Raw genomic sequence first — 26448 nt, forward strand, 5'->3', positions numbered from 1 at the left:
CTCGGTTCCGGACTGAGCGCCTAGAACCGCGAGACCACCGCGGCCGGCTACAATGATCACGGTCTGCTACTGTGAAAAGACGGCAGTACTCTTCACAAAAACCAGCTACGTATATAAACAATTCTGCATCTGAAGATGGTGGTGTAAACCATCGAGACGCATAGTGGCAATATAAACGAGTGATTTACGCAAAAAATTATCTTATTTGTGTGGTGCAATAGGAGAGAAAATGAGATCTATAACAATGCTGGAAGTGAGCTGAACCAGTTTCTTTGATGTGAGAACTTGCAGTGTGAAGGGCGTGTGTAGAATTATTGTGGCGCAGACGGACACAATTCGTACTCGCGAGACCAGACGCTGCCAGCCATCGGCGACGGCAGCCGCGCCGCGCCGCGCCGCTGTGGATACGCGTGCGCGCCGGCCGTCCTTCCGGTGAGGCAAGCGGTCGGAACCGGGCTCCAGTGCGCAGCCGCGCGACGCGCTCCAGTTGCGCGCGCAGCGCCACCGCACCCGCCGCACACGCCCTGCCGCCCCGCTTTGTCTCGTGCGCTACCGCGTGACCCGCCGGGCCGGGACGAGCAGCGCCAGCTGCCGTCGGCGATCCGTCTTCCTGGCACTGTGCTCGAACTGTTCGCGACTAGCTACCGACACAGCTCGAGATATCTCACCTTTTGCTAGAACTCTCGCTCGCTGAGCGATCTGCCCACTTCTGATGGTACTAACGCCAGTCCACAGCGTTGTGAATATGTTGTTGTTGTTGTTGTGGTCTTCAGTCCTGAGACTGGTTTGATACAGCTCTCCATGCTACTCTGTCCTGTGCAAGCTTCTTCATCTCCCAGTAGGTACTGCAGCCTACATCCTTCTGAATCTGCTTAGTGTATTCATCTCTTGGTCTCCCTCTACGATTTTTACCCTCCACGCTGCCCTCCAATACTAAATTGGTGATCCATTGATGCCTCAGAACATGTCCTACCAACCGATCCCTTCTTCTTGTCAAGTTGTGCCACAAACTCCTCTTCTCCCCAATTCTATTCAATACCTCCTCACTAGTTATCTGATCTACCCATCTAATCTTCAGAATTCATCTGTAACACCACAATTCGAAAGCTACTATTCTCTTCTTGTCCAAACTATTTATCGTCCATGTTTCACTTCCATACATGGCTACACTCCATACAAATACTTTCAGAAACGACTTCCTGACAAATCAATACTCGATGTTAACAAATTTCTCTTCTTCAGAAACGCTTTCCATGCCATTGCCGGTCTACATTTTATATCCTCTCTACTTCGACCATCATCAGTTTTCTCCCCAAATAGCAAATCTCCTTTACTACTTTAAGTGTCTCATTTCCTAATCTAATTCCTTCAGCATCACCCGACTTAATTCGACTACATTCCATTATCCTCGTTTTGCTTTTCTTGATGTTCATCTTATATCCCTCTTTCAAGACACTGTCTATTCCGTTCAACTGCTCTTCCAAGTCCTTTGCATTTTAATGCATTTTAATGCATTTTAATCGTAAAACTAACCATGATACGCGTACTGCATTATCTTATACAGTGCAACTCATATGTGAACATTGCCACTACTAAATAAATAAATGATCACGATCACGATTTAGTCTAATTCAAGACCTTTTAGCTCGCCCTTCTATCTAGTGATGTCTGTTAGTACTATCTCCAAACAGGTCTTGCCACTCAGTTATTACCACGATCAGTTCCCAGCTAATTTTCTTCCTCGTTTCATCTGAATGTTAACACCGTATTTAGGGCCGTTGAAAAACCGGTGACTTTTTTTACAATCCGCAGATCGTGGTCTTGCTGTAGCGTTCTCGCTTCCCGCGCACGGGGTCCCGGGTTCGATTCCCGGCGAGGTCAGGGTTTTTTCCTGCCTCGAGATGACTGGGTATTCTTGTGTCGTCTTCATCATTCATCCCTATCACGGTTGGAGGAAGGCAATGGCAAACCACCTCCACTACGACCTTGCCTAGTACAGCGGTGCGGGTCTCCCGCTTCGTCCCCTACGCTCCTTTTTTTTATTATTCTCATTTTGTTCGTTTTTTTCGTTCGTTGTATCTGCTCTGGGCGGACGTCGAAAGACACCCGTTTCAGTTCGTTGTTGATCCATTAACTCAGTTTTTATTTATTTATTTTTTTTATTACAGAGGGTAGCTAACCCTCTGACCGAACACGCTGTGTTACCGTGCCGGCCTCCACGGAGTATGGGACATCATCATCATCATTCTGATGTGTGAGCTGGGATCCAAATACTCATACCCAGCTCTGTTCGTAAAATGTTATAATCACTAATAACCAAAGAAAACACTGTACTGACTTCAGAGTCGAGAAATGTTTCTGAACTATTAAGGACTTCTGGTTTTATTCAGCCACATATCAGTTAAGCTGATGGTGTGGCAGGTGGGGGATCCTAGTTGGGAATAAATGGGAAGGGCTTACCCCGTTCCGATATACACCTACGACCAAGGGAAACAGCCCGAAAACTTTGGTCGGAACCGGGAGACTGCAACCATATTACATTATTTTTGGGACATCATCCTTCGTTGACTATGTTGTCCCATCCAAAGATTAAGATGTTGTTTATGTGCATGTATGTGTTGCTGAACATATAGAAGTGTTGTGACGTTAGTTAGCTATACGTAAAAAATCTCCATAAATATTTATATACAGTATCCACTGTACGAGAAATATTATTGTAGCCGGCCGTAGTGGCCGAGTGGTTCTAGGCGCTACAGTCTGGAACTGCGCGACCGCTACGGTCGCAGGTTCCAATCCTGCCTCGGGCATGGATGTTTGTGGTGTCCTTAGGTTTGTTAGGTTTAAGTAGTTCTAAGTTCTAGGGGACTGATGACCTCAGCAGTTAAGTCCCATAGTGCTCAGAGCCAATTGAACCATTTTTCTTATTGTAAATTAGTTCAAATGCAACAGGGGTAATACTGTGGTAGGGTTTATTATCATTTCCAACTTTGTTTCTCGGAACTGTCAGGTTTCAAGCAGAACTATAGCTTTTTGATGTTGCCATTTTTTTTTAATTTCTCTTGATTGCTTGTGCTCGCGCAGCGTGACTCACATGTGACGTGATTGTATCGAGCTCTGCGGGGTACCACGATATATCGAGCTCATTCGAAAGCGAGTATCATTAGCCACCGCTACAAACACCGCGGTTTCACAGTTATCGTAGGTCCTTCACACCCTAGTCCTCAAGGAAATGAACACTGCTGAAACGTTTCTTTCGTCCGTAATCGAAACTACTATGGAGTCGCGCGGAGTCGCAATCGACTACACCGCAGCCAGATTCTACAATCTCTTAGCAATTTAAATTTACTCGGAAAAATTTATCAGCAGACTCAGATTAAATGTCTGCGTTTCTGCACTCTCTTCATTTGTCTAAAGAAGGGTCGTCAGCGTCTCTTTCACCCAGGAGACAGGGATAAACTTCTCATTACTCCAAAGTCAGCAAATAACTACTCCGAGGCACCTGTGAACTACTGACAGCTCAAAGAGAGCCTCCACATGGCTCTTAGAAACTTCTTCCATTGCCACAAAGACAAAAGCAGAAATACAGTCAATAGGCCACAAGTCACACAAAAACACCAAGACCTTACTCTCCACAGAAATCATCATAATTACTGAGTTCAATCTTTGATGAGCGTCGTGAGCTTATTGCTTCAATCACTTCTTAAGTACGGATCTTCCGCATAGCCATCTTCTACCCTGATCTTCAATTCTCCTTAATATAATGTGAACTAATACGCCGGAAAACTTCTTTGGCTGATCCAGTCATATACTTGTTGGTCTTCCTCAAAGTCTTCTGCCTTCGATTTTATCTTGCACGTGATCTTTTCTGAATGAACCCCTTTTCAAAACGAGACCAAGGAAATCCAAGTAAATTTAACTGACAGTAAACTTCAAATATGGAAGCACTGGCTCTTCTTCCTATCTACGAAACGCGTAACATGTTTCTCCTACACCGCTTCTCAGAGACATCAGTTCGGTTCTCAAGCACACAGCAAACACCAACGATTCCACCAAGCACCTCTTCGTTGTTCTGTATATTGCCCGGTTCTGCCAGATCTTACTGAGATCAACCATTGCGGCTCGGCCAAGGACGATACGTCGTTTTATTTCTTTATCACAATTTTCTGTGTCACTGATCAGAGATCCTAGATGTACACAATAATTCGCTACCTCCAGATCCATTAAGCAAACTGTATGTAGGACTTTATCCAAATCTTGTCGGTTGATAACCATTAGTTTCGTCTTTTTCATGTTTATCCCTACACCGACATTTAAGCTAATAGTCTTTGCTCTGGAGGATAAATCACTAGGTTAAAATGTAAAATTAAAATCACCTTCAGCCTTACAGATCTTGAATGTAATTTATTTGTGGAACCAGATTTTGCGTTTCACTACGGCGACTTCAGGCTCACTGGCGCTGATCAATGTGTAGGAGGATCCAGCCCTATGTGCATTCGATATAGCGGCCAGCATTAAGTAACTGGTATCCCTAGACTAATGGTTTCAACAACGCGATCCCTTCGTTCATCAACTGAAGAAAGTCTTCAAGCGATGAATGAGGGGATCGTCGGCCGCTGGTGGCCGAGCGGTTCTAGGCGCTTCAGTCTGGAACCGCGCATCCGCTACGGTAGAATGTTCGAATCCTGCCTCGGGCATGGATGTGTGTGATGTCCTTAGGTTAGTCGGGTTTAAGTAGTTCTAAGTTCTAGGGGACTGATGACCTCAGATGTTAAGTCCCATAGTCCTTAGAGCCATTTGAACCATTTTTTGGAACCTCAAAGTTTTTATTTTTTCTCCACGGACGTTAATACCTATTCCGAATTTTTCTTTTGTTTCCTTTACTGCTTGCTCAATATACAGATTGAATAACATCGGGGATAGGCTACAGCCCTGTCTCACTCCAGCTACTGCTTCCCTTTCATGTCCCTCGACTCTTGTAACTGCCATCTGGTTTCTGTACAAATTGTAAATAGCCTTTCGCTCCCTGTATTTTACCCCGGCCACCTTTAGAATTTGAAAGAGAGTATTCCAGTCAACATTGTCAAAAGCATTCTCTAAGTCTACAAATGCTGGAAATGTAGGTTTGCCTTTCCTTAATCTATTTTCTAAGATAAGTCGTAGGGTCAATATTGCCTCACGTGTTCCATTATTTCTACGGACTCCAAACTGATCTTCCCCGAGGTCGGCTTCTATTAACTTTTGTTAGACAAGTTCGTTTTCTGAGGTAATATAGAGTTCAAATGCACGATATCGCGTCACTTCTTAATTATTTTATGGTAACAATGAAATAAAAAGCACAGGCACTTACAAAATAACGTCTGTTATGCAGTTTTAATAAGTAGAACATCGACGGTGATCTCATAGCACTTGTTCCCTCTAATCGTTATCCCATTGTTCCGGATAAGTTGTTTCCCTCCCACGCTGCTCTATAGAAGACTGGCGTGCCGGCCGCATTATGACATTGTATGAAACGCCGCCAGGAATGCTCCGCCTCGCGCGACTATAACTCAGCATCGATGACTCGAATCAAAAGATAATCACGAAAGAGAGGCCGCCGGTCGGCGGTAAGCGTCATCGCCCCTATCGGAGTGGCAATCAATCACGGGCCGCCGCGATTCTGCACGCTCGGCGGGCGGGGGCGCCGTGCCGGCCTTCACCTCGCTGCGTCTGCGCATGCGCCAGCGCCTATGTCTGTCTCTACCTGGGACTGCGACGGTGGAACTCCGTGACCGCCGTGTTGTCTCAGGACCCCGTCCCGCCGGCAACAGGTACCGTATCCGCCGAGGTCACAATTAAGCAACCACGAGGGCAAGCCGAATACACCAACCGTCTCAATGAAATTTTGTTTTGTTACGTTGGTACATGTTGTGCAATAATATACATTTACTTCCACGCTCTGGAAACCACCTAACGGTGTGTGACGGAGGGTGGTTTGTGTACTATTGTCACTCCACCAACCCTCCTTTTCCTGTTCCATTCGCGAATGGTTCATGACATTAACCATTATTGGTAGGCCTCTGAATGAGCTCGAATATATCTTATTTTATTAGGTCTACAACTTTGCTTCCGTGATTCTGCAACAGATGGCAGTAGCGGTAAATGGTGGTGCAGGTAGTAGGTCGCAAGTGTCACACAATAACCTTCGGCATTTGTCAACATAGCTCCATTAAAATATTGGTCAATATACGATGACAGCATAAAGTCATTCTCGATTGAATATGTCAACTTGCGAGCTCACTCCTGGTTATTTCCACGAAGTCTGATTTTCTGCTTTAACGAATCTGCGGCTGAGGCTCATTAAATGCTGTGTAAGTCCTATGGTGAGGAACCATTTAGTAAAATAATGTGCAGTTAATGATTTCAGCGCTTCAAGAACGGTGACTTTGGCGTAGAATACCGGCACGGCGGTGAAGGAGAGGTTTCCGAAGCAACTGAAACCGACGGAAACAATAGAATAGATCGTTGTCGAAAGCAGTTGATGCATCTTAGCCGAGCACTGATAGACAAAGGTCACAATACAGCGACAGATATTAAAAGATGATTTTTAACATGACAACGCTCGACTCCATATCGAAAAACCCATCAAAATATACTTACAAACGCTGAAATGTTAAGTCCTGTCCCACCTGCCGTATTCTCCAGACTTTGCTCCCTCTGACTACCACGTTTCTCGATCAAGAGCACACGGACGTGCTTATCGGCACTTCCGGTCATATGAAATGGTGCAAAATTGGAGGCCGGCCACGGTGGCCGAGAGGTTCTAGGCGCTTCAGTCCGGTACCGCGTGACCACTACGGTCGCAGGTTTGAATCCTTAGATCAGTTAGGTTTAAGTAGTTCTAAGGTCTAGGGGACAGAAGACCTCAGATGTTAAGTCCCATAGTGCTTAGAGCCATTTTCACAATAAAGCCTCGAGTTTTGAGAAAAAATTGATGGAAACATAGTGGAAGACCTAGTACTTTCATGGGCTTTTCGCTAGGTATACATGGAAGGCAGCAATATATTTGTTGACTGTTCTATAAATGTATGTTTCAGAATTCTGACACTAAAACACGCCCCGATGCACACCGCATCTCTTGTAGCGTCTGCCAGTGGAGCTGTATGAGCATCTCCACGACACCTTCGCACTTAGTAAATAAATCTTTAATAGAACATGCTGCCTTTTTTCGGGAAATTCAGCACTTTCTCTGTCACTTTTATCTGGTAAAATCGGAGACTGATGAGCAATACTAAACTATCCGTCGAACGAGTTTTGTCAGCTACCTTCTTTGTGCGTAATGATTCAGCCAATGAATCTCAGTTTGACATTTGCCTTTCCTCCAGTTAGTTTTATGTAGTCGTTCCATTTTAAATCGCTCCGTATGCATACTCCTTAACATCATTATTTCCAGTGATTATTCTAAAATCCTATAGTCGTACAATAATGGGTCTTTTTGCCTATTTACGTGCAATGCGTTATATTTGTTAATCTTGAGGGCCAACTGCCAGTCTCTGCACCTAGCGTTGATAATTTGCAGGTATTCCTTTCGGTACATTGTAAGAAAGGTCAGTGGCATACTTTCCATGAAGAGTCAAGATCGTCCTCTGTTTGCACATCACTGCTTGTTAAAAAAGTTTTTTTAATTTTTTTATTTTTATTTTTATTTTTTACAAGAAGTGGGTGACTGGGACGAAATTTATTCGCCCCTACTCATGCCGAGTTTCGAGTCCTCCCTCGGGCATGGGTGTGTGTGTGTTGTTCTTAGCATAAGTTAATTTAAGTAGTGTGTAAGCCTAGGGACCGATGACCTAAGCAGTTTCGTCCCTTAGGAATTCACACACATTTGAACATTTGAAATTTATTCACCTAATGACGCAGTAACAAAATGTTGAAGAATTATTGTCTTCTTAACAGGGACAGATGTTCGATAATTTAGTAATAAATAACTGTATGTCGCTCTCCTACACAGCTAGGTTTACATTAGCACGGCCTAAAGTCAAGCGCTGGCACGCCAGAAGAGACGACTGTGAGAAGTCAGGCAATAAAAAGCTGACCGGACCTCCTTCCAGGACGACAACGCGACAGCAGCGGCCCCTGTGTGAAGAGGACATAAGCACCGCGACCGACTGCTGACGGCTCAGTTCAATAGCAATTTAAAGATTAGCAACTTGGATAGCAGCGTCGAAGTTAGCAGTTCAGGAAAGACTTTTGTCAGAGATCAGCAGTCACTGCAAAGACTGGTTATTTCGTATGAAATGATAATTAAATCAACACCCTAAGCTGTTGACAGGCGTTGATATACATCAACGGTGACAGTTGAAAATGTGTGCCCCGAACGGGACTCGAACCCGGGATCTTCTGCTTACAAGGCAGACGCTCTATTCATCTGAGCCACCGAGGGCACAGAGGATACCGCGACTGCAGAGATTTATCCCCTGCACGCTCCCCGTGAGACCCACATTCCCAACTTAATGTCCACACACAACATTGGTAGTGCCCCTGCCCATTACAGTCATTACTCGCGGCAGACAATCTTACCGAGTTCGGGCAAGGCGTGTGTAACCAGCATATGTCCGCAAGAACAGATATCATTTTCATATGATTATTTCGTATGTCGCCCCTCGCTTGCAACACATCTCTGTAATTGCCATAGTTAAGCATTGTAATTATCTTACTGTAATAAAACTCATTATTCCGAGCTGTTTGTCTAGCGAATCGAGTACGCAGGATTCCTAGATACTACATAGATAATCTACAGGGTTTGCCATGAGGTCATTTTGTAGCATCAAGACTGCTCGTGACTAAGGAACGGAAACAAATATTCCACCCAGGAATTTCCTGTTGTGTTTAAGCGTAGTCAATTTGAGTTCAGTGCAATCAGGAGGGAGCTACTGAAAACAGGAGGGTGAGATGAATGATGAACTCCTTTCCGTGGTCAGTGTTCCCTTATCTTTGTCCAAACCCAGAGTGCGTCGCGGCGACTGCAGTGCAGCTTGCTAGTGGAGCTCACCTTGCAGCCCTCGCAGGTGAAGGCGCCGAAGTGGAAGCCCGCGGCGGGCTCGCCGCACACCTTGCACTGCTGGTTCATCTGCAACAGCGCAGGCAGGACACTCGTTAGAGGCGCAAGCGGGGCTAAACGTCAGACACAGTACATTAGTTACGTGGCAAGTCATTCTGTGAAATTTATTCCACTGTACACAGCCTTTAGCTTCCTTTTTGGAATCAAAGAATATTAGCTACATCATTAGTAATTGTTTGCTGCATATCATTTTCCTATAATAACACATGCCTTTTCTTTATGAAAAAAGAAATTTAAATTATTCTTCATTACACATCTCACTTCTCCTTCTTTTCCAAACAATACATACTAATTCTCCAGATATACAAATATATTTACATATGTTGTTTAGAAGGAAACATATCGTTTACAAGAGTACTTTTATACATATGAGATACTGCGTTATACACGTGGTCTCACATAATATAAACACTCACAACAAGTAACAAATGGTTCAGGATGTAAATATGTGACTCATGACCATCTGCATGTATGATTAATCCTCCAGCCGCGTGCGATTTTCCGATTTGTCTGTCGAAAAAAAATGGTTCAAATGGCTCTGAGCACTATGGGACTCAACATCTTAGGTCATAAGTCCCCTAGAACTTAGAACTACTTAAACCTAACTAACCTAAGGACATCACACACACCCATGCCCGACCGTAGCAGTCCCGCGGTTCCGGACTGCAGCGCCAGAACCGCTAGACCACCGCGGCCGGCTGTCTGTCGAAAAGCACAGGGTATAGTTGCCGAGAATTCTTCCGGGTTGTATGGCCGTGGTCCTTGGAACTCTACTATCTCTGACGTTTCATCCAAAGCTAGGTTGTCCAAAGCTACGTTGGACATCTTCGGAGGTGCTCCTGGTAGTGCTGAGTCTTGTCAACTGACGAGTCGGACGTCGGAGAACGGCCCAAATACCGTGGAAAGTGGGCGTGGTCTGGATTTCACGTGATAGCAGATATAAACCTTGTCCGGGATAAAATATAACTATCCATCATAGTACGTCAAAGACGAAAACTTCTCAACGATTCTGTAGCGCCACTGTCATATCGCTGAGCTTCATAGCTTCTTTTCTGTTAAAGATTTCCAGCGTTGCTTTGGACGAAACGTCAAGGATAGAAGAGTTCCATGGACCACGGCCGTACAGCCCGGAAGAATTCACGGCAGCTGAAGCATCCGGTCGTGAAAGCCTTCATTGTATGACAGGGGACATTATTAAAACAATTTAACGAGTAAACCATGAACTGAATTTAGAAGTGAGTTTTAATTGACATTTAACTTGCACCAATCAGAAATCGCGTAAATCGTCTTCAACGTTGTAACAAAAGGAGAAACTTACTAAAAAAATTTCTGAGTGTGGTAAAGCTTGAAGTAAGGCTCCGTAAACTAGCCCGTGTTGCAATATTCGCAGCAGGTGCTTATTTCTTTCCGTATTTTTTTCTCACTAGCGTTTCTTCTGTAACAGCACACAACACGTCTTCTACGAGGTACCTTTTTTTATCGGATTCGCAGGCATATTGGATATGAAGTGCCTCTCTTTGAGACTTGTAGTTCAGTCTGCTTATACACCTCAAGGTAATACATCTACGTATTTCTCGATAATCACTTCAGTTACTTCCAATATAAATTCCAAAAATATTTTCTTCGTGTTGTTAGAACTTTTTTGGAATATGATAAATTCAGTGAATGGGGACAGGCAATAAGATGCCGAAATACCCTCTTGTAACATATCTTTTGCTGTTTCTGCGTTGTCTCAAACTTACTGATCACCTCTCTCAACGGTCCGCAGCTCGTGGTCGTGCGGTAGCGTTCTCGCTTCCAGCGCCCGGGTTCCCGGTTCGATTCCCGGCGGGGTCAGGGATTTTCTCTGCCTCGTGATGACTGGGTGTTGTGTGATGTCCTTAGGTTAGTTAGATTTAAGTAGTTCTAAGTTATAGGGGACTGATGACCATTGATGTTAAGTCCCATAGTGCTCAGAGCCATCTGAACCTCTCTCAACGCCGCCTATCGTATCGTTATATAGTCGAATATCAGTGGAGGGTTACTTACTTAGTAATAGCTTTTTGCTTTCATTATACGCGGCAATAGGTTATGAATAGTACTAAACACGCAAATTGTTTCCGTGGCATGTTATTTCAGGACCGTAACTGCCTCTCTGGAAAGCTCTGATTTCCGCCTTTCCAAGTTTTATGGCTGCAAACACGATCGGTAGATCCATTCTATTTGCTTGAAGAATTTTTCTTTCTGCTTAGAAGTAAATTTCATAATATTACCGTAAATTGCTAGCAAAAGTTTATAGCGTGGTACCTTGTGTACCGGTATATTCTACGATGCCATCAAACAGGCCCGTTTCCATCGTCCGCGAGACATGAGAACACGTAAAATGGAAACATCGATATTGCAGAGTGACATAAAAAGATTCGATGGAAAAATAGCGGCGTCAGACGTACAAAAGGCCCAGAAAAGTCCGACGCAATAACAGCGGGTCCCGCGAAAATATCCGGAAAGTGCTGAACAAAGAAGTCAGCGTCGCTCACGCCTGGACGTTAAGATTTAGTGCTTTCTTACCTTTTGAGACAATGAAGTAAATGTAATTTTTCTATATTTTTAATACAATTACGCTTTTATTTTACTGCTATTCTATAGATGTAGAATAATGTAACGTTAGTTAATGTTCAGAACGAAAAGTTTGTGGAAATGCACACTTGCTCCACTGTTAGAATACTCTTCGCAGTTATGTTGCCGACAGAAGAGAAAATCCGCCATAGTCGGATGACACCTATATTCGCTGCATGCTGTTTGCTGCCAGCGATATCCAGAAAACAGATTGTGGCTACTAGAATTACAGTAGTACTGCACAATGATTTTCACTCTGCAACAGTGTGTGCGCTGATGTTATAGTGTACTTCACCGCAGATTATATCTGAACGCCGGACCAGGACTCGAACAATCTGTACCAAAATATCAGCTGTACTGCACATGACAAACACCTACACGAATATTAGCATGTGTTATTAAGACAGTAAAATTAACTCACTGGCGTTAGTAAAACTTCACCGAAAACGGATAAAACTGTGTTTCTTCAAGGGTTCCTCTACCAAAAGCAAACACTGGAAAAAAGTGAGCTTTTACCTCGAGTTGAAAAAATGGCTTTAAACGATTGATTACAATTGGGGTAGAAATGTTACAGAACCAATTCAAGTGCAAGTCACCCGAGGGCCATGAAATCTCAACATTCTTTGTTCGCTCGATGCTCCAGGAACTTACATGTTTTGAAGATGGTTGATTGTCTTCCTTTCAAAAAAATACTTCGTCAGGATCTATTCCACTGCGTGGCCAATTACAATGTCGCTATCACTTCAGATTTCTTCTAACTTGGGAGGTGGATACAACTAAAGGAAATATCCATCTCAAGTCATGGCCCATCACATCAATCGCTAAAGTAAATGCGACGGAGATGTCAGGGAGAGAGCACCATCCAACTGTAATAGCGCTCGCACCCTTGTTCTGATGTCTCTAATCGTTTATGAAATATTAGGGTGACCACGTTTCACGGGATTCGCTGTGTGGCACTGCTTTCTAGAACTTCAGATTAACCCATAAAATAGTAACTGCTTTTCAATGTAGACGTCCAGAAAATATTTTCACCTCTTCACGGCGTAATGTATAACACCACTTAACATCTGAGGTCATCAGTCCCCTAAAACTTAGAACTACTTAAACCTAACTAACCTAAGGACATCACACACATCCATGCCCGAGGCAGGATTCGAACCTGCGACCGTAGCAGCAGCGCGGTTCAAAAATACGGTTCGAATAGCTCTGAGCACTATGGGACTTAACTTCTGAGGTCATCAGTCCCTTAGAACTTAGAACTACTAAAACCTAACTAACCTAAGGACATCACACACATCCATGCCCGAGGCAGGATTCGAACTGCCATCGTAGCGGTCGCGCTGTTCCAGATTGTAGCGCCTAGAACCGCTCGGCCACCCCGGCCGGCCAGCGCGGTTCCGGACTGAAGCGCCTAGAACCGCTCTGTCACAGCGACCGGCAAATGTTGGTAGAAAGGAAAGAATTCGCACCGCTGCATGTTCGAAATCTAATGCGTTATCCAGTAATACACCACCGCTCGTCTCTTCATTAAAAAACAATCAGTTTTACGTATCTGGTGATGTCCGAAGGAAATTGGGGAAGGAGACAGCTAGGAGCGGCGCACATCCGGGACGCCTAAGTGGGACGTCTCAATTTGTAACGTTTGTGGGCGACGCGCGGCCCGCCGTAACGACCGTGCAAATTACCGGGATGGCGCGTGGCATCGCCGATGCCATCGCCGCCGCCACCGCCGCAGCCGCCGCAGCCGGTTCGGCCTCGCGCCGCGTCCTCAGGGTCCCCGTTTCCCTTATATGCTCTGTTGTTGCTCACTCACTGTGAGGCACACTACGCCTGCCCGCAAGAACTCTCCGCGTTATCCGTATCCGTATCTGTGTTCGTGCATCAACCGAGTCCGTAATAGATACACAGTCGTAAGATGTCGTGACGAACTATTCCGATGGAGGAAACGCCAGCAGGTTCTTATGAATGGTGCTTGAACATTTATTGGCCCAGATCTCTTCGTGGGGGTAGAAGAGCAGTTTTCAGAGTAGTAAAAGCCATACATGCGTTATAGGGACAGGGGAATGTTGTCACATGGGTTGGAAGCGACAAGTCAAGTTTCACAGATGCTGCAGCTTCCTAGTGGTTTAAACACGAACAACAGTACGTTTACAATATTCGGACCGGCTGTACGCAGTTTCGATTTCGTGGCAACAGTCTCTGGAATTTAATGACTCGTTGTTCGTTATTCTCTTATTCAGTGAAGTCTATATCGCAACCATTCGCCGGCCGGTGTGGCCGTGCGGTTCTAAGCGCGTCAGTTTGGAACCGCGTGACCGCTACGGTCGCAGGTTCGAATCCTGCCTCGGGCATGGATGTGTGTGATGTCCTTAGGTTAGTTAGGTTTAAGTAGTTCTAAGTTCTGGGGGACTGATGACCTCAGTAGTTAAGTCCCATAGTGCTCAGAGCCATTTGAACCAGCAACCATTCATTTATTGTTATTTTATCCATGCTTAATCTAGTGAAACCTGCGACCGTTAATGATCGCTCGTGAAGGACACAAAAAGCCACAAATATTTTTAAAATATTTTATTTCAGTGCCATAACAGGTTTCGGGCTAACATGCCTACTTCAGATGGTTAATATTTTCAGTTAGACACATCTCTTGATCAGTAGCATTAGTCTGCTCCTGCACTGCACACGAATATTTGAAGATTTTGTACTACTTTATCGGTTGTTTCATTATTAAAAACACGCTAAAGTGTTTGCATTTATTTAGATGTACAGTACTGGCCATTAGAATTGCTGCACCAAGAAGAAATGAAGGTGATAAATGGCCATTCATTGGACAAATATACTATACTAGAACTGACATGTGATTACATTTTCACGCAATTTGGCTGCATAGATCCTGAGAAATCAGCACCCAGAACAACCACCTCTGGCCGTAATAACGGCCTTGATACGCCTGGGAATTGAGTCAAACAGAGCTTGGATGGCGTGTACAGGTACAGCTGCCCATGTAGCTTCAACACGATACCACAGTTCATCAAGAGTAGTGACTGGCGTATTGTGACGAGCCAGTTGCTCGGCCACCACTGACCAGACGTTTTCAGTTGGTGAGAGATCTGGAGAATGTGCTGGCAAGGACAGCAGTCAAACATTTTTTGTATCCAGAAAAGCCTGCACAGGACCTGCAACATGCGGTCGTGCATTATCCTACTGAAATGTAGGGTTTCTCAGAAATCGAATGAAGGGTAGAGCCACTGGTCGTAACACATCTGAAATGTAACGTCCACTGTTCAAAGTGCCGTCAATGCGAACAAGAGGTGACCGAGTCGTGTAACCAATCGCACCCCATACCATCACGCCGGGTGATACGCCAGTATGGCGATGACGAATAGACGCTTCCAATGTGCGTTCATCGCGATGTCGCCAAACACGGATGCGACCAATATGATGCTGTAAACAGAACCTGGATTCATCCGAAAAAATGACGTTTTGCCATTCGTGCACCCAGGTTAGTCGTTGAGCACACCATCGCAGGCGCTGCTGTCTGTGATGCAGAGTCAAGGGTGACCGTAGCCATGGTCTCCGAGCTAATAGTCCATGCTGCTGCCATCGTCGCCGAACTGTTCGTGCAGGTGGTTGTTGTCTTGCAAACGTCCCCATCTGTTGACTCGGGGATCGAGACGTGGCTGCACGATCCGTTACAGCCATGGGAATAAGCTGCCTGTCATCTTGACTGCTAGTGATACGAGGCCGTTGGGGTCCAGCACGGCGTTCCGTATTACCCTCCTGAACCCAGCGATTCCATATTCTGCTATGAGTCATTGGATCTCGACCAACGCGAGCAGCAATGTCGTGATACGATAAACCGCAATCGCGATAGGCTACAATCCGACCTTTATCAAAGTCGGAAACGTGATGGTATGCATTTCTCCTCCTTACACGAGGCATCACAACAACGTTTCACCAGGCAACGCCGGTCAACTGCTGTTTGTGTATGAGAAATCGGTCGGAAACATTCCTCGTGTCAGCACGTTGTAGGTGTCGCCACCGGCGCCAACCTTATGTGAATGCTCTGAAAAGCTAATCATTTGCTTATCACAGCATCTTCTTCCTGTCGGTTAAATTTCGCTTCTGTAGCGCGTCATCTTCGTGGTGTAGCAATTTTAATGTCCAGTAGTGTAATTTGAGACAGTCGTATTCACTTACGTAAGTTCCAGTAGATGATGGTTTGTTTTATTGTGGCCCATATGGTTTTCGAAGACGATATATGTGTTGCTGAATTGCAAACAGCACACATATTATAAATAAATCACTGTCACACTTCATAATATTCTCAATGTCAGTGTTGAGCGTTAACACGTGTACACTACATGTGTGGCGCACAAGACTGCCGTAATTGAAACAACTGCAGGAACAGCATTGTCACAGAGAGATATGATTACACACATACACTCGTTGTATAATGTACTCCGCCATCGCGCAATGCAATCCTGATACAGGATAAACCATAATTGTGAAACACGGTCCGCTTCAATAGCGGAAGATTTCTTGAAAGCAGCTCACGGCTGACAATAGGAAGTGCAGACTCACACCACTTAAGTTAACCATGCCACGTCGTTTAATAGCCAAGTCGACCCTTCGCAGATACAGCTCGTAGACACATGAAAAAGAAAAATACGTCACTAAATGGAAAGTTCTGGGATCTGAGGCGCGCATCCGAGTTGCCAGTTGCGTTCATTTGACAAGCTGCAACTTTAAAGGCACGGTTGGTCACAGTCCATCAGGTACAGTGACAAAAGAATGACGGTGGTCAAAGAATTGGCGATGCGACAGGTAGATCTGCGCGCACGCGCGATCGGCCCGGTATGTAAATGCTGGGAGCAGCAGCGTACGCCACGGCCGCTGCCCCATTGTGCGGTGAGAGGCGAGTCCCCCGCCTCATTAGATTGATCAGTGACGAAGATCTGTCCGCCGACGTGGTAAACAGCGGACGCGATCGCTCGCTACAAACGACTCGGACTGCGCTCGTGGGAATACGTGTTCTCGTCTTCAATTTGTTTCGACATGAGCTCCGCCGAGACGAGTATGTTAACGAGGGCGTCCGAGCGGCCGGCCGAGTTCTGCAACTGCAGCGCTGTCGAGTAGAGCGCACTGGCGCCGGAAATATTAGACGACAGTCAGTATTTTTAATTACTGTAGCTGCAACAGCTGATGAATTCTTACATAGGGTGCATCATAACTAATAGCGAAATCCGACACTAGTGAAATTATACGGTAATACAAGGAAAAAGTCCCAGGTAAAATGGGTTCGTAAACGGCCCGTGCAAATGTCTGGATACGAGCTTCCGCTGTACAATAGTTCAAACGTTTGCATGTGAAATGTAAACTTTCTGATTAAACCAAGGTTCAACTGAGCTCTGATTTCGTTCTTACCCATGGCTGAAGATTGTAGTACAAGCATGATTTGGAGCACCGACACATTCTTCTGCTAATGTAAGACGACTTCTAATGTGCCAAAATTATAACACACTGAAGGAAAAAAAATTGCGTCACCAAGAAGGGGTTAATGACATAAGGTTCAAATGGTTCAAATGGCTCCAAGCACTATGGGACTTAAAATCTGAGGTCATCAGTCCCTTAGACTTAGAACTACTTTAACCTAACTAACCTAAGGACATCACACACATCCATGCCCTGGGCAGGATTCGAACCTGCGACCGTAGCAGCAGCGCGGTACCGGACTGAAGCGCCTAGAACCGCTCGGCCACAGTGACAGGCTATTTAACATTTTAGTCTTATTTTAATCCGTAGGTTACACCCACGAAATGTGCACAGCTACTTTTGAATCGTGCTGTACAGTGTTTACGCGGAGGTCTGTCATGAAAATAGCGTCGACTTCCAGAGCGTACCAAAAAAACATGTGATTTCTTAGATTTATAGAGGTTTTCTCCAAGATCTTGTCAAACTGCAAGATTTATCAGGACTTTTGATTTACCGAAATTCGAATCAGTAAGAATCGAGAGTACTTAGGCTGTGTTATCTTACAGTCCTCTTCGGGTTGAGTTTCTCGAACTTAGAACTACTTAAGCCTAACTAACCTAAAGACATCACACACATCCATGCCCGAGGCAGGATTAGAACCTGGAACCGTAGCGGTCTCTCGGTTCCAGACTGAAGCGCCTAGGACCGCTCAGCCACATCGGCCGGCATGACATAAGGAAGTTGGTAGGCGTGTTTCTACATCTGAAAGATGATGTCTATTCAGATTTCGCGTCAGTCACAGAAGAGTGGCGCTTGTCGCGCCACATGAGTGTCCAAATCAGGTTTGCTTCAAATACAAGCTGTAATGGTCAACAGCGTTAGTTACTTTTGAGATTGAACGTGGTGAGTTGACGTTAGTCAAGAATGCTTTTAAGGCGACAAAGACGTCATTATCGGCACCTCAATTAGTTAGAACAAGGGCGTATAACAGGACAACGAGAAGCTTAATGTTCCTCCTAAGATTTTGCAGAAAGACAAGACAGGAATGTAGTCACTGTATATGATCGCTGGCAGCGGTGATCACGAGAATCTGCAGTCGCAAGCATACCGGGCTCCGGACGAACACACGGTACTAGCGAGAGGGAAAACCATCGTGTGTATGGCGTATGATTCTAGCGCAGAGTACTGCAATTGCAGCAGCAATTTGAAAAGCAGCTCAGCTGTTGGCACCACAGTGACATAACGGACTGTTACAAATCGGTTACTTCAAGGACATCTCCGGGTCTGACGTCCTTAAGCGTGCGTTTTACTAACTCCAAACCATCTCATTGGTGGGCAGTTTGGAGGTTTGTTGGGTTTTTTGATGAAAGCTGTTCCTGCCTCGTTGCCATTGTTGGCCGTGTGTTGGCTAGTAGGAGGCCAGTTGAGGGCCTGCAACCAATCTGTCTAAGTGCGATATACGAGGTGTGGCTAGAAAAAAACCGGACTAGTACTGGTGAAACAATAAAACGAATGCAATAAGGCTGAAAGTCGCGTGGCCTGTCACGTGACTCTCGCTCCGCCTACTGCTCGAGTTTCATCTGCCTCCTGCACTCAGTCTGCCCGTGGCGTCTGTTTTAAGTAGTTGACGTTTTGTCTGTGCGTCGGAAAATGCTGAGTGTACAGAAAGAACAGCGTGTTAACATCAAATTTTGTTTCAAACTAGGAAAATCTGCAAGTGAAACGTTTTTAATGTTACAACAAGTGTACGGCGATGATTATCGCGAACACAAGTGTTTGAGTGGTTTAAACGATTTAAAGATGGCCGCGAAGACACCAGTGATGACACTCGCACTGGCAGACCATTGTCAGCAAAAACTGATGCAAACATTGAAAAAATCGGTAAACTTGTTCGACAAGTTCGCCGTTTAACAATCAGAGCAGTGTCTGAGTTAACAGGAGTTGACGGCGATCTTGTCGAACAAGTTTACCGATTTTTTCAATGTTTGCATCAGTTTTTGCTGACAATGGTCTGCCAGTGCGAGTGTCATCACTGGTGTCTTCGCGGCCATCTTTAAATCGTTTAAACCACTCAAACACTTGTGTTCGCGATAAACAATCATCGCCGTACACTTGTTGTAACATTACAAACGTTTCAGTTGCAGATTTTCCTAGTTTGAAACAAAATTTGATGTTAACACGCTGTTCTTTCTGTACACTCAACATTTTCCGACGCACAGACAAAACGTCAACTACTTAAAACAGACGCCACGGGCAGACTGAGTGCAGGAGGCAGATGAAACTCGAGCAGTAGGCGGAGCGAGAGTCACGTGACAGGCCACGCGACTTTCAGCCTTATTGCATTCGTTTTATTGTTTCACCAGTACTAGTCCGGTTTTTTTCTAGCCACACCTCGTATACTGGATCTACAACTCGACTTAGTGACTCGGGTGCGATTTCGTATGACAGCAGAAGCACTCTGGCACTGCCCCACGAACCGTGGCTGCGAGTTTATACAACGGTCTGGTGATTCGATCTGTTGTGCTGCCATTCATGCACAGAATTTGAGGGGGTTTTTCCAAGAGGATAAAGCTCGCCCACATACCGCTGTTGTAAGAAAAAAATATGCTCTAAAAGTTGCCTGGGCCTGCTCGATCACCAAATCTGTCTCCAATCGAGCACATATGCGACGTCGTCGTCCAACTCCAGTGTCATCGACGACCAGCATTAACCGTCCCAGTAATGGCCGTGCAATTGCAACAGACATGGAACTCCATCCCACAAACTAACATCTGGCACCTACACAACAAAATGCATATCTGTCTGCATGCTTGCATTCTGCATTCTGGCGGTGAAACCAGTTATTAATGTACAAGCATTTTACATTTGCAATGGCATGTATCGTGCTTACACTAACCTGTCATCTTCCAATGTTAATCACATAAATATGTTACCTAGACAAATGTATTCCCCAAATTTCATTACCCTACGTTAATTTTTTTTTTTTTTTGTCTTTCCGTCTCCTTTCCGGCAGCGTAGATGGATGGATATGTCGAGCAGGGTCAGTGCCTCGGTTTTCAAGATCACTTGTCCTAGACTTTCTATATTCTTCTGTTTAGGATCACCTTAGAAGTTAAGTGCAGTGCAGTGATACTGTTGAACATCTAGAGCAAGATTTATGAGATGGTCCGTGGGGAGGGAGGATGGGGTTTGAAATAATTCGTACCGTATTGTAGAAGCGAGAGGGAAATGACATGAAATGATGGTATGGCATTGTTGGCCGAGAGACCTAATTCGGGGTTGTTCGGCCGCCGTATTGCAAGTCCTTTTTAGGTGACCCCACCTCGGCGCTTGGGACTCAATGATGATGAAAGTGATGATGAAGGAAACACAATACCCAGTCCCCTGCCGGGAATCGAACCCGAGCCCCCTGCGTGGTAGGCGGTAATGCTACCGCTACGCTACGGAAGCGGACAGCGAGAGGGAAAATGCGAGGATGAGACACATGGCATGACACATGGAACACCTCTTTTAATAAACGCTTGTGTACAGTAAACTGTACCATGTAACGTAATGAACATGAATCGTAACTGGATCCCAGTTAGATAAAAACTTAATCAATACGTTTGCATTTCAAATTAATTTATGCCAACTAGGACAATGTTTCTTGGCAGTTATTAACTACGCAATCGCAATTATTTCGCAAACATCTTGCTTGCAGATTCATTTTTAATGGAACATCTTTGTTTTACTATCGTATACTTTAAAGTATATCAGTTTTCGTTATTAAGCATGGCACATTCTTTATAGTCCCTGCCACGAACAGTCTGTGCACAATATCTTCACAACTTGATGTAATGTCGAGGCATCCTTAAGAAAACCACTATTTTCCCGATTCAGTAAATTTTAGTGCAAATACATTGAGGCATTCAGTCATACAGTTTCGTACCTTCCATGGTAAATAATATTTTATTTCCTAGAATAAAATATTATGTGTTTTTTTTCGGAAATGTCTTTCTCTGCTTCTAAATCAGTCCAATTTATTCCAAGTTGTCACACACTTTTTTTTGTTTCACATTCTGATTAAACATACTCATCATTTGTAAACTCCTTCGTATGATTCCACAGCTCTACATATTCTGTATTTTAACAACCGATATCAGCAGTAAAAACAATTTGGAGGCCATTTACGCTACTAAGATAGTTCTGCTAGTAATTCCTGATAATTCTCATTTAAATCCCAATATTTTTCCCATCCATGATTGGTATATGTCGATTTTGGGAAAGTGAAACCGATATCTTGTTTCTGACAAACGAAACAGTGTGTCAACGGTATTTTGCGTAGGTTCTATCGATCTCTGTGTCTTTCTGCAACGTAGCTCCGAAATGATGTGTGAACAACTGACGGAATGGATAATCTCACTATGTGTTCTTAGGTATTATACATCCCGTTACAAAGATTCGAATGGATACTCCTTATGAACAGTTACGTGAAGCTTTATGGGTTACAAGGTTTCTAGTTCCTGCTACATGTCGTTTGGCAGCTATTGCTTATAGGGGAAACAGCGCATCTTTGCTTGATCCAGAGACCCAAAGTCATTTGCTGCAAGAGCTGATGGAGCAGAGTTAAATTGTCGAATACTATCATAGTTGTTCCTAATGTTCACACAGTAGGTGATATAAACATGATGCACAGCCAGTAACAGAAAATCGGGACAAGACTCACTCGTGCATCAGTACTAAATATTATACATTGTCGATGGATGCGAAAAAAAGTGGTGATCCATGCAATACATCCACGGTGACGGCTGCCGTCGCAGTTTCACAAAGACACGGGTCATGTCTGTTACGTGAAAATAATGGCGATGTCGAGCAAAATTGCATATATATAAACGTAAAGTCCGTACATCAAATGAATTTTCCGGTCACGACTTTCACTCCACCACCTGCAGCCAGCAAGTGTATGCAGGACAGGAGTGACCGTGAGGAAAGAGCGCCGTAATAGTACCCACTCGGCGTGTGGACTCTGTTGAAACGCGAACCGCACAATATATCAGCTCCACAGCAGGAGGAACAGCGTTGCACAAGTACGAATAAGCGCGGAGAAGGACGAGCCCAGCGTGATGCTGTATCCCATTGTCTGTGACCGTGGAGGACTCGAGGGCGCCACTTCGTGATTTGTTGTCTCAACACTACAATTCCCTCACACATGTGTATGCGTATGATACTGCTTAGCTTTTAGTTGGCGCGGAAGGCCATTCTCTCATTTGCGATGTCACCACTTTTCCAAGATCGGAGAGCTACGTTATTCATAAACTATTTTCTCTCTAAGCAATATTAACAAAGATTTAAAATACGTGCTGAATGTTTGCTTCACATAGTTTGGACGTTCCGTCATTTCTAAACTGTCTGCAATATTTTACTGTGTCGTTAATGCTCAGCCGGCAGCTGTGGCCGAGCGGTTCTAGGCGCTACAGTCCGGAACCGCGTTGCTGCTACGGTCGCAGGTTCGAATCCTGCCTCGGGCATAGATGTGTATGATGTCCTTAGGTTAGTTAGGTTTAAGTAGATCTAAGTCTAGGGGACTGATGACCTCGGATGTTAAGTCTCATAGTGCTTAGAGCCATTTTTTGTTAATACTCAGAAAATGTACTGTAGCAGCTGTGATTAGGATGGTTTTACATTCATTGTGTTACGAACTTTGCATAACCGGATTGCGCATCAAAGCGTGGACGCCTTCGTTTCATGTACAACCCGCCCGTTTCAGAGAAATGTTTCGCTATAAATATTAACAAGCTTTGTATGGTTGCTATATTCTGTTTTATAGGAGTGTTAATGCTTTTAAATGCATGTATTTCCATTACGTATACCACACTTGACTCGGAAATTCGGTTGATAATAGTTTCAAATATTGGCCACTGGACATAATGCTGACATTTTTGTGAAAAATATTTGATAAAATTTCACATCCAGTGTTCATTTACAATTGATAAACTTCACGTAGGGCGCCCGGTGTATTTTCACTTTAACGACCATTCAGTAACAAGATTGTTAATATATAATTACTTAGTCGAACGGATCATTCAAGTTGTGTGAACGACTTCATTACTTTTCATGTTACATTACCTCTGTAGAATTTGTAGTTCTCTTCTGCATCATTTTCCTATGCACTTCCAGACTAAAATGCTGGTAGTGCTAGTAATAATTATTATTTAATGAACTACCATGTCTCTTCATAATCAATTGTCATCTCTGGAGAAATGATAAGTCAGAAGAGCGTCCGAAATACACATGTCATTTAAACAGCAATATTAAATATTCGTGTTTAAATTTATAGTGTAGCGGGATTGAAAACAATATTACGTTTGACACAAAGAACAATCACGTAAAAGCAACGGTAAATTCATTCAGAAAAAGATATGTAGTGTAAATATCGTAGAAGTGAAGCTGTAATTCTTGAACAAGAGCGTACATCAGCATTATAATGTCATTTAAAGTTGTTTTGTCGTCTATAAAAAATAATATATACGGCCAAGTTGACATGAGATAAAAAAAAATGACTCTGAGATTTCATGTACAAGGAAGCAGTACCATTGACAGACAACTATCATGTTTTATAATACTCCGGATCTTCTAACGTCATTTTTGGTTATTTCTTCATTTAAACTTCATCATTCTCTCTCTCTGATAGCCATAAGACGTTCGAATGTTGGTGTTTCCTGCTGAAACACTGTAAAAGGCGCTCAAAAGGTCTTAGCTAATAGAGTAAGGTAGTACAGGAAAAATTGCTATTCCTACCATACAAAAACGTCGCTCATGATGATGTCATTTGTCCTACAGTGCTAGTTTCCACAGGAAGGTGAAGTAGAACATTAATGAGAGAGACTGAGTCACTGGCATCATAACCGTTAATGTTAACATCAAATACTCTGAAATCCAACAGTGTTTTCTGTACTGGTTGAACATCCCGTAGCCTCCTTGGAAGGACTATGAAACTAATGGACTTTGTCACTGTTTTCCAGCGACAGTCTACTACATACTGTAACGAAGTACAAAACCCATATTAGTTTCCGCTGAATCTTAGGATGCCCGATAATAGCTTCGTCATTAGTGTTGCCTTGCGAAAGGAGTTAATGATTCTCTAGACAATGAAGTTGCATTCTGTAAATAACCAATCCTTCTACTGCTACTGGAATGACATTCAGAGAGGCACAGAGGAACCTGCAGTCATGTAAAATTCCTCATTAATTTTCGTTTTGTTTGACGCGGGTATCAAAGCAGTGGCATTGTTATGACGACTGCGGGCCGCCTACGTTTCAACACAGTAATAAAGATGCTGTTGCATGGTACCCGTGAGAGCAGAAGAAAGATTATCGAGCAATGAGAAACGATGTTTTAAACAACCTGCAGCAGACGGTACGGTCTGCATTGTGTGCACCATGAGTCACGCGGAACTGAACTCTTAATAATATTTCAACAGACATGGTAGCAAAATTACGATACAGCCTTATCTAACCGTAATGAATCTCTGTGTTGAATTCCGAGCGGGGCGGATTTATTTAAATGCGGCTGGGTTGAATGCATTAATATCAATTTGTCGGTCGGCATTGAGGTATCATGAGAACGTTGTGTAACCATATCGCTCGATCGGATTAATATTTCATGAGCACTGCTGCCCTACAGCGTACTGTCTTAATCGAACACTATGCGGCGGCATTGGGGTTCGAGGTCCGACACTACCCTGAGAATCATATGACGTCACTTTCGCTGATGCACAAAGAACAGGAGTTAATGCGGAGCTCCAGTAGTGACTATACACAAAATGATGTATTCGGCTATTGGATCACGTCCTTTCTTTTCGCGTTTAAATTGTAGGATGTCGGTCCCGCCTTTCTGCCGATGACAAGCTGTCAATGCAGGACACTATAGAGTTGATCGCCGGCCGTGGTGGCCGAGCGGTTCTAGGCGCTTCAGTCCGGAACCGCGCGATTGCTACGGTCGCAGGTTCGAATCCTGCCTCGGGCATGGATGTGTGTGATGTCCTTAGGTTAGTTAGGTTTAAGTAGTTCTAAGTTCTAGGGGACTAATGACCTCACATGTTAAGTCCCATAGTGCTCAGAGCCATTTTTATAGAGTTGATCATGCAAAACCACATAATGTAAAATCACGGTAAGAAGCAGAACGAACCATTACTTTCTTTTGGCCTTACCTTGTTAAATCAGTTATAACCTAAAATATTTTCACATTTTTACAGTTTCTCAATAAACAAAAAAAAAGTCACTGATGATGGCACAGAGGTGCTGAAACATGTTTGGGTAAAAAGAAAAATCAGTGTATCTGCAAAAGGCGGAGCCGGCCGGAGTGGCGGAGCGGTTCTAGGCGCTTCAGTTTGGAACCGCGCGACCACTACGGTCGCAGATTCGAATCCTGCCTCAGGCAAGGATGTGTGTGATGTCCTTAGGTTGGTTGGGGTTAAGTAGTTCTAAGTTCTAGGGGACTGATGACCTCAGATGTTATGTCCCATAGTGCTCAAAGCCATTTGAACCATTTGAAAAAGGCGGAACCCACATCCACAAAATTATATTTCAATCACTGTCATGAACTTGCTGAGAATATGCTGAGGGAAATACCTACATGTGAAGGCGTAACTTAACTCCTTAAATACGTGTAAGCCGTTTATTTCAAATATCTACGCCGCCAAATTGTAATTCTGTTCTTTGTTGTAGCCAGTGTTTAAAATGCATACCGAACATATGGACCTCCTCTAGTTTTCCAGCCATTAGCTAAAAATCCTTTGTATATCACACTTGACATTATAAAAGTCTGAAACTGTTTTCTCCTCCTTATGGACCTCCATTCTTCCATTCCGATATGCTCAGTACGCCAAGGAAACACTGATTTACAAACTGCTCTTATTAGCTCCAAATTATTACACGGTCAGCAGGCTGCATAAATACGTCATGTTAAATAGGTCATCTCCTTCTACGATCGACGTAAATTTGACATTACTGAAACAAAATCATTTAGAAAATAATTTTTTTATAGTTCACCAAAGAACAACAGACACCCGAAAGATTGTAAGCTGGCAACGACCCGAACCGTTACCCACAGCCAAACATTTACGTTAAATTTCGTACTTCACAATGATGGATAAAAATAACGAAAAAAAAAAAAACACAGATTCGAAACCAGCAGAGTTGTAACAGGGACAAATGCAGGACTGATACCCAAGCCACAATAAAACTTGAGTAACACAAAAGCAGTATAGTATGTGACCCTGAAATACTTCGAGTATTGTGGTGTAG

General features: G+C 44.0%; 1 protein-coding gene and 1 non-coding gene across 2 annotated transcripts in view; both read right to left on the bottom strand.

Moving 5' to 3' along the window:
• Window positions 1–26448, bottom strand: part of LOC126176376 (protein embryonic gonad-like) — a 185453-nt gene that overhangs the window by 66362 nt on the left and 92643 nt on the right. Inside the window, exon 2 of the mRNA XM_049923533.1 lies at window positions 9029–9106. Coding sequence (XP_049779490.1) covers window positions 9029–9106 — 78 coding nt within the window. The remainder of the gene's footprint in view (window positions 1–9028; window positions 9107–26448) is intronic.
• Trnat-ugu (transfer RNA threonine (anticodon UGU)) lies at window positions 8346–8420 on the bottom strand. The gene has a single exon. It is a non-coding gene; the product is annotated as a tRNA-Thr (tRNA).

This window comes from Schistocerca cancellata, chromosome 3 (genome assembly GCF_023864275.1).
Source record: "Schistocerca cancellata isolate TAMUIC-IGC-003103 chromosome 3, iqSchCanc2.1, whole genome shotgun sequence".
Lineage (NCBI taxonomy): Eukaryota > Metazoa > Arthropoda > Insecta > Orthoptera > Acrididae > Schistocerca > Schistocerca cancellata.